The following is a 7583-nucleotide window of genomic DNA, read 5'->3' as shown; positions in this document are numbered from 1 at the left end:
AGTGCAGTAAGCTATGACAAGCAGTTCACCACCGTGGAGTTCTCGTCACATATGTTCAGTAACAGCGATCCAGTTGTTAGTGTTCTGCCAGGCAAACCTGGTTTATCAGAGTTGTGTGAACCGACCAACCAGAGCAGACTGAGGCCCCACCTCAAAACCCACAGGATTCAAAGAGTGTTTTTACAGCTACTGGATAAACACAAAAAATATAATGTATATAAAAATATATTTTGAAATAACATGTAAAATGAAAACACAAGTCTTCTCACTGTTAACAACTTGACTCTCTATGAGTCCTGTTAATAGCTCACAAAGTGCATTTTTTTAACAACCTGCGAATGAGACTTAAAAATCAGCTGTCTTTCTACAGAATTGCTTTACGAGTATACCGACATCGCGCAATTAATCAATTGGTTAATAATTGTCCTCCATAATGCAGGACACTGGCTTGTCTCACTTTTCCTCTCTAAGGTCTCAACTTTCTGCTTTTAATGGTGATTAACTTAATCTATAATAATACATTGATATGTTTGATCAGCAAATATTTAATATTGATAATAGTAATTATAATAATAATAATAATAATAATGATAATAATAATAATTTAGTTAAACATTCAATTTTGTGCAAAATATGAAAAGTATTATTTAGCATGTATATCTACACTGTTCAGCTGAAATATTAAAACAACTGACAAGTGAAGTGATCATTGATCATCTTGTTACAATCAAATGTTCTGCTGGGAAACTTTGACTTCTGTCATTTCTGTGGATTCTCTTTGACAAACACCAGCCACCCAAACACCGTTCAGACCAACTGCACCCCCTCATGGCAAAGAACCCAAGGTGTCAAACTGGCCTCCTCATTCTTCAGATCCCAATCCAGTTGAGCATCTGTTGGATGCATCAGAACCAACTACCATCCATGTTGGGGCCCCCATGGATGGTTCTTGGCTCTGACTGCATCCAGTGGAAGCTCAGTTGGATTGAGATCTGGGGAATCTGGAGGTCAGGTTGACACCTTGAGCTCTTTCCCACGTTCCTCGGGTCGTTCCTGAGCGGGGGGGCACTGCCACCAAGGAGTGCTGCTGCCATGACGGGGTGTACTTGGTCTGCAGCTGTGTTTGGGTGACTGCTGTTTGTCAAAGAGACATCCACATGAATGCTAGGACTCCTGGTTTCACAACACAACATGACATTGGAACAAAATCATCCATGTTATTTATTTCACCTGTCACTGGTTCTAATGTTGATGCTCTCAGTGTGTACACATGTTAAATGCTTTTTACAGATACACTCAAAACCTCCCAAAAAAGTCTACAAATCTTCACGACACACGAAATAAGTACACACCAAAACTTCACAGAGTCACTAAAAACTACTATAACTACTTACAAAACCTCCACAATAACACACAAAACTTCCACAATAACACACAAAACCTCCACAATAACACACAAAACTTCCACAATAACACACAAAACCTCCACAATGACACAAAAACCCTCCACAATAATACACAAAACTTTCACAATAACACACAAAACCTCCACAAATACACACAAAACCTCCACAAATACACACAAAACCTCCACAATGACACAAAAACCCTCCACAATAACGCACAAAACTTTCACAATAACACACAAAACCTCCACAAATACACACAAAACCTCCACAAATACACACAAAACCTCCACAATGACACAAAACCCTCCACAATAACACACAAAACTTTCACAATAACACACAAAACCTCCACAAATACACACAAAACTTCCACAATGACACAAAAACCCTCCATAATAACTCAAAAAACTTCCACAATAACACACAAAACTTCCACAATAATACACAAAACCTCCACAATGACACAAAAAACCTCCACAAATACACGCAAAACCTCGATAATGACACACTTGATCTCTACAACCTCCACAAATTCACGAAAAACCTCCACAAATAGACACAAAAACCTGCACAAAGAGACGTGAAACTACCACTGCTCTTCTTTCTCATCTTGCAGGTGATGGACGGTTGAAAGGACGAATCACCAAGACGAACAAGACGAGCCTCCACAGGAGCCTGAAGGGAAAGTGTGAGTATCTTTCACCTGAACTTTACGAGGGGGATCAAACATGGCTGATGTATCTGCAGAGTGCTGATGGTCACTGCTGGTTTCTCCAGGACGAGAGCAGCCAGGAGCTGAAAGTTGTGGGCTGCCGCAGTCTTCTCACACAAAAACACGGCCTCATTGTCGTCTGCATAGGATGTGTTCAGTGTGTTTGTCTCAGTTCTGGTTTAATGTGTTATTTTTATCACTGCACTGACTCCCTGTATGTCAAAAGATAGACTTTAAAATCATGTAACTTGTGTATAAAGCAGTAAATGTTCTCAGGACTGAATACATTTGGTTTACTTTCAATTTACCTTTAAATGTCATGTGAAGCAGATGATGTTTGTAAGATAGCTCCTCAGTTGCCTTCTTTCAAAAATCTACGCATGTTGTGCTACATGTTATTTGTATAAAAGTGCAACATAAATAAAGTCAGATTGATATGAGGCTGACTTCTTGTATCCAGTGAGTGGTGCTATAGATATGACACAGTAGTGATACATAGACATATTCAGGGGTAAATTCCTCCGACATGTTTGAGCAATTTGGTGTAGATGGGAAATTGTATGTTGAAGTTATAAAGACTTCCTGTTTCACGGCGAAGCATGGAAATCAACTGCAGTGCCACGCCGACCAGGTGTAACAGAAACAAAAGGTTTTGATAACTTTGGTTTTGGGAGATGTTTAGGCTGCCAAACGTGCTTCTTGTTGGAGAAGAACAATTTGAGCAGAAACACAGGGTGCTCGGGTCCTACCCAGGCACTTAAATCTACAAATATTTACATTCAGAACATTTTAGTCCTCTGGTAAACGAAACGATCTAAAGACAAATCTTTTCAGCCTGGCTTTTACTTAGGGTGCATCGTCATTTAGTTTTTATATGTCACTCAGTTTTTATGTCCTGACTCTTAGCTCTCTATATATTTATTTCTTACTCCATGCTTGTACTTAATTAATTAAATATTAATATTATTATTTATCCACTAGCCATTTTTTAGCACTTTTAGTCATTCCTATGCCTTTGTATTTATTCATATGTCTGCTTTTTATCGACACAACCCTTTAACTCATTGAATTGTTGTCTGTCTGTTTTGTATTATTGTTTTTAATTTGCTTGTGGCATTAGTAAATTATTTATAGGTCTAAAATAAACTAATTTACAAAGTTTTCAATATCATTATTTAAGCACTTTGACAAAGTATTACTTGAAAAGTACACAGTGAAAGTACTTTATATTATGCATGCAAGTAGTCTAGCAAGTACTAAGTTCAGCAGTATATGAAACTTGGACGACTTATGGAAACAATGTTACGATTACCGTAAATGTTAGTGCATTTGTGCACTGAAAAAAAAAAAGCACTGATTTGACCAAGCAAATGCGAACCACAGCTGGGTTGACCGCCATTGTTCATGTGTTCCTAATATCGAGGGGAACGTAATCACTGCCATATCTAAAATAATAATAATCTTGCACCTAAGGACTTTAGTCTTCAACTTATTTAAGGTGCCATGCTGATACTCTCACACTGCAGTAGTTACCGTGACTATGGTCATATGTTCTTTGTCTACTGCAATACTCACCTTTGACCACTAGATGGCAGTAAAAGCAACACAATCCTCAGGATGTAGGATCACTGCAGGCAGAGATGACCTGGGAGCATGTGGCAACATTTCATAGAAGGATTTAAAACACAAAACTTAAATCAGGGAGTAACAACCACAATGTAAAAATATGATTTAGCATGTTATACATATATGTTGGCTGCTGTTTAAGGTTCTGTGTACTTTTGCTCTCTGATCTAATTAAGAGGCCTCCTAGCCGAGCGGTGCTTTAACACGCCGATAACACGACCACACTGTGCTAGAACAGACGTGGTGGCTGGGATTTGGCATGTGGAAGGACACATAGCTGGCAAAACTGTTTCTGTGTGTCTGGTTGACAAGTTGTGTGAAGGTCAGCAACAACAGACACACTCCGTCTCCTTAGGGACTCTGTTTTGTGTTGACTTAGGATTTGACGCATGTGTCGGGGTCATCGGGTTTGCTTGTCTGACCTCCTGACATCCAGCACCAGCGACAGTGCGATCCTTTCTCTGAGCACTCGACCGACCGTCGGCCACCCCGCTGGTGTTTCTGCACGTCTTAGCTGCTCCGAATACCACAGAGGAAGAAGAATGAGAGGGGTATGAGGCATGTGTTCGGGTCAGGGCTGCACTGGACGCAATGAGTCTCAGGGGGTTGTGCTGTTGCATTTACTGTCATTGTTTTGAACGTGCAGGAGTGTTGGTTTGAAGTCCAGTGATTACAGCTATTTATTCCTCTGCATGTGACAGATGCCTTTAAACATCTTGCACCTAAAGTTGAGGCCTGCTGGGTCAATACTTTCAAATTAGAATAAGAAAAATGCTTCAAATCCAATTGGCACTGGGTCAGTTCATCATTATTTTAGATTTGTTCTGACTTCTTGAACTCTTTGCACCTGAGACATTTTTTTTGGACATCAGAAAATACTCAGCTGCATTCAGGATTTTAAGGTCAAACGCGACTGTGATCGTAAATCACTTTCCGTATCATGTGGGTCAGATCGAGGGGACTTTGCTTGCATTCTGAGTTAACGTTGAAGGATGGTGGTGAGCAGGTTGAAGGTCTTATGTCAACTGAGCAGGGTCGGCTTAGATGGGGTCGTGGCTGGGTCGCGGAGCGGTCATGTGAGAGGTCAGAGGTCAGGTCAGTGTGTGTCTGTTGTGGCTGCCAGCACTCGTGTCATGCAGACAACAGCTGAGCGCCGTAACTACTGCTTCATCAAGGTCAGCCTGGGTTTATGTGAGAGGCTCATATAGAAACAGCTCAGCGTGTTAAACAAACATGCTGCAGACTGTAGAAAAAAAAAAGTCAAATAATAAGAATCAGTTGCATTTTAATGGATAAGATGTATCTGACTGAGTAACTATGACAAAGATAATCGTTCAGTCAACGAGCATCAAGAAAGACTACACAGAAAGAAAACAAAAAACAGATTCAGACAAGGCTTCAGTAGTTATTTGATTGATTGTAAAAGAGGATAAATAAGTGCAGATTCACCATTTAAAGACAAATCTTGTGACTTCATGCTTAATTGTAAGTAACAGCAACGTATCTGAGCCCTTTTGAAGGAAGCTGCACAGTAGTTTTTGTCCGATGACAGTAAGAAAAGGCCACACTGGCAGCTACACCCACGCCCTCCTGTCTTGAGAATCACTGCTGTCAGACTGATGGCCTGAGTTTGCCCCAGCTGCAGCGTGCTGGCCCAGCTTCTTGACCCCCATAGGTGCTGGGACCCTGGGGTTCTGTGGCGGTCCCCTGTCAGGACGAGGGGACAGTGGAGGTCTGTGGAGGATAAAGTGGCCTGGTACCGGAGTGCTCATGGGAGTGGACGACAGAGACATCTCCGTTTTAGCATCTTTGCTTTCAGGCCTTCTCTCGTTCATGGATTCTCCGGTTTTATTTTCACCGTCCATCTGTGCATGAGGTCGTTCACCATTTGGGACGACAGCAGCAGCGTCTTTCAGACCATTCTTTGAGCTTCCACTCGGGCTGTTGTCTCTGATTAACAGAACGTCGTTGTCTTCAGTCATAGTTGTCGCTGTGAACATGCTGCTTTGTTCTCCTTTACTCATCTCCTCCATAAACATCTCCCTTTTCCTCCTCCATCTCACCATCGTCTTCATGGAGCTCACCAGGTCGATCAGACTCAGCAGAATGGACAAAGACGCCACGCCCAGCATGAAGTTGAGCATTAAGGTCTTCTCCGTTGGTCTGGAGATGTAGCAGACGACCCCAGAGGCGCAGAGAGCCTCGTGACAGAGGAAGCTCTTAGGCATGGACAGACCAAAGAGAAAAAACTGTCCTGCACCAAAAACCACCTCTAGGAGGATTCGCAGAATTACAACCAGGAAGTAAGCGCAATAAAAGCGCGGTACTCGACACTCACGTGGGAGGTCGTGAAGAGGAGCTTTGTGCAGCGACAGTTCTCTCGAAGAGCTCGAGTTCTCGAGGCTGAAAGGTGAAGCGCCTCGGCTCCTGTCGTAGAAGAAGCCGCCGGAATAGCGGCACGACAAAACTTTATGAGCGACGTAGGTCGCGAACAGCACGTGGGGAAGACAGAGGAGAATGAGGTGGAAGAGCCAGAGACGGTAGACAGACACGGGAGCGAAGACGTCGAAGCACACGTTGGAGCAGCCGGGCTGGATGGTGTTGCAGACGAACCGTTCCTGCTCGTCACTGAAGAGCGAGAATCCAGCCAGCAGGAGGACCAGCAGGCGTGTGACCAGCATCAGCATCCACCAGGTTTTACCTGCACAGGGAAACAGATGATGGACTGGAGAGTGACTGGGTGACATTTAAAGGGCAACTCCACCTATTCTACACATTGAAGTGTGTTTACAGTTCTTGGGCGATAAAGACTTTAGAGCCACAACTTAGTTGCATTATGGGTAATGAAGGCACCTGGTCTTGCATTGCATTCCTTTCACACTGTTGAATAAAACTGATACAGCAGAACCAAAAGAAGAGACATCAGCCTTTTTGAATTTAACATATTCTTCTTCCTTTTTCTCAACCTGGTACCTACGTTACCCACAATGCAACTGAGCAAAATCACTGGAGGCATTTTATCAGATTATATGCAGCCTCCTCTGTAGCCACAAAATGCTTCATACTATTGTGTTCTCATGTACAGCAGAACTCCCCGAGACCTGTAAACACACTATAATGTGTAAAACTGTTGGAGTGAACCTTTAAAATGATCCCAGTGAGACAAGTGGTCTGTTGCAGCAGCTCATTGTAGATCACAGTGAAGAATAGAAATTAGCATGGAGGAAAAGAAAAACAGCAGAACATCAAACAAGACAATTAGATTTACAAGAAATTCAAATAAAATCTATAACAAATATAAACAAAAAGATTCTCATAAAACTCCCCGAGGAAGACAAGAAATATGAAGAGATAAAGAGATCAAATTCACTATAAAACCAACAGTTACTTACCAATGAATTACATAAAATACATATTTCACTTCACAGCATTTCTATTATCACTAACTACAGGGATTAGACTTACCAACAAAGGAGACATTGTGACTGATAGTGATGAAGAGTAGATCTGTCGCTCTCATCTTCCTCTGTGTTCAGCGTTTATCCTGATCCCATAAAGAAAAAAACAGCCCTAAACTCTCAAGCTTCTTCAGAATCAGTTAGCAGGTCCCGAGCTGTCGTCTCCTTCAACACGGCTTCAGAAGTGCAGCGTCGACCGTCACAGCGTGCCACTAAATACAGTCACCTCCACTGTTTTCTTACTGCTTCCCACTCTCGTCTGCCGAGGCCAGGACCTGTGCAGAGCGCTATTCTTACCAGGCTGCCATCAAAGCATTGTTGGGATGTCGAGGTGCCGGTCAAACCTTACTGGACGCTGGAGAGCTCATAATAGACGAT

General features: G+C 42.3%; 1 protein-coding gene and 1 long non-coding RNA gene across 2 annotated transcripts; one reads left to right on the top strand and one right to left on the bottom strand.

Moving 5' to 3' along the window:
* The first annotated feature begins 2039 nt into the window (after positions 1-2039).
* LOC119011877 lies at positions 2040-2562 on the top strand. Its single transcript, XR_005072290.1, has 2 exons — positions 2040-2097; positions 2187-2562. It is a non-coding gene; the product is annotated as an uncharacterized LOC119011877 (long non-coding RNA).
* A 2246-nt stretch (positions 2563-4808) lies between these two features.
* On the bottom strand, positions 4809-7532 carry LOC119011875 (gap junction delta-4 protein-like). Its single transcript, XM_037085317.1, has one exon. The coding sequence runs from the start codon at positions 6492-6494 to the stop codon at positions 5322-5324; it is 1173 nt and encodes a 390-aa protein (XP_036941212.1). The 5' UTR covers positions 6495-7532; the 3' UTR covers positions 4809-5321.
* Between the last annotated feature and the right edge of the window lie 51 nt (positions 7533-7583).

This window comes from Acanthopagrus latus, chromosome 21 (assembly GCF_904848185.1).
Source record: "Acanthopagrus latus isolate v.2019 chromosome 21, fAcaLat1.1, whole genome shotgun sequence".
Lineage (NCBI taxonomy): Eukaryota > Metazoa > Chordata > Actinopteri > Spariformes > Sparidae > Acanthopagrus > Acanthopagrus latus.
The sequence above is the reverse complement of the archived record's forward strand: the minus strand, read 5'-3'. Positions and strand labels throughout refer to the sequence as shown.

Excerpts from the sequence above, each read along its gene's own strand:
- LOC119011875 (XM_037085317.1), bottom strand. The coding sequence starts at position 6,494 with ATGTCACCCAGTCACTCTCCAGTCCATCATCTGTTTCCCTGTGCAGGT.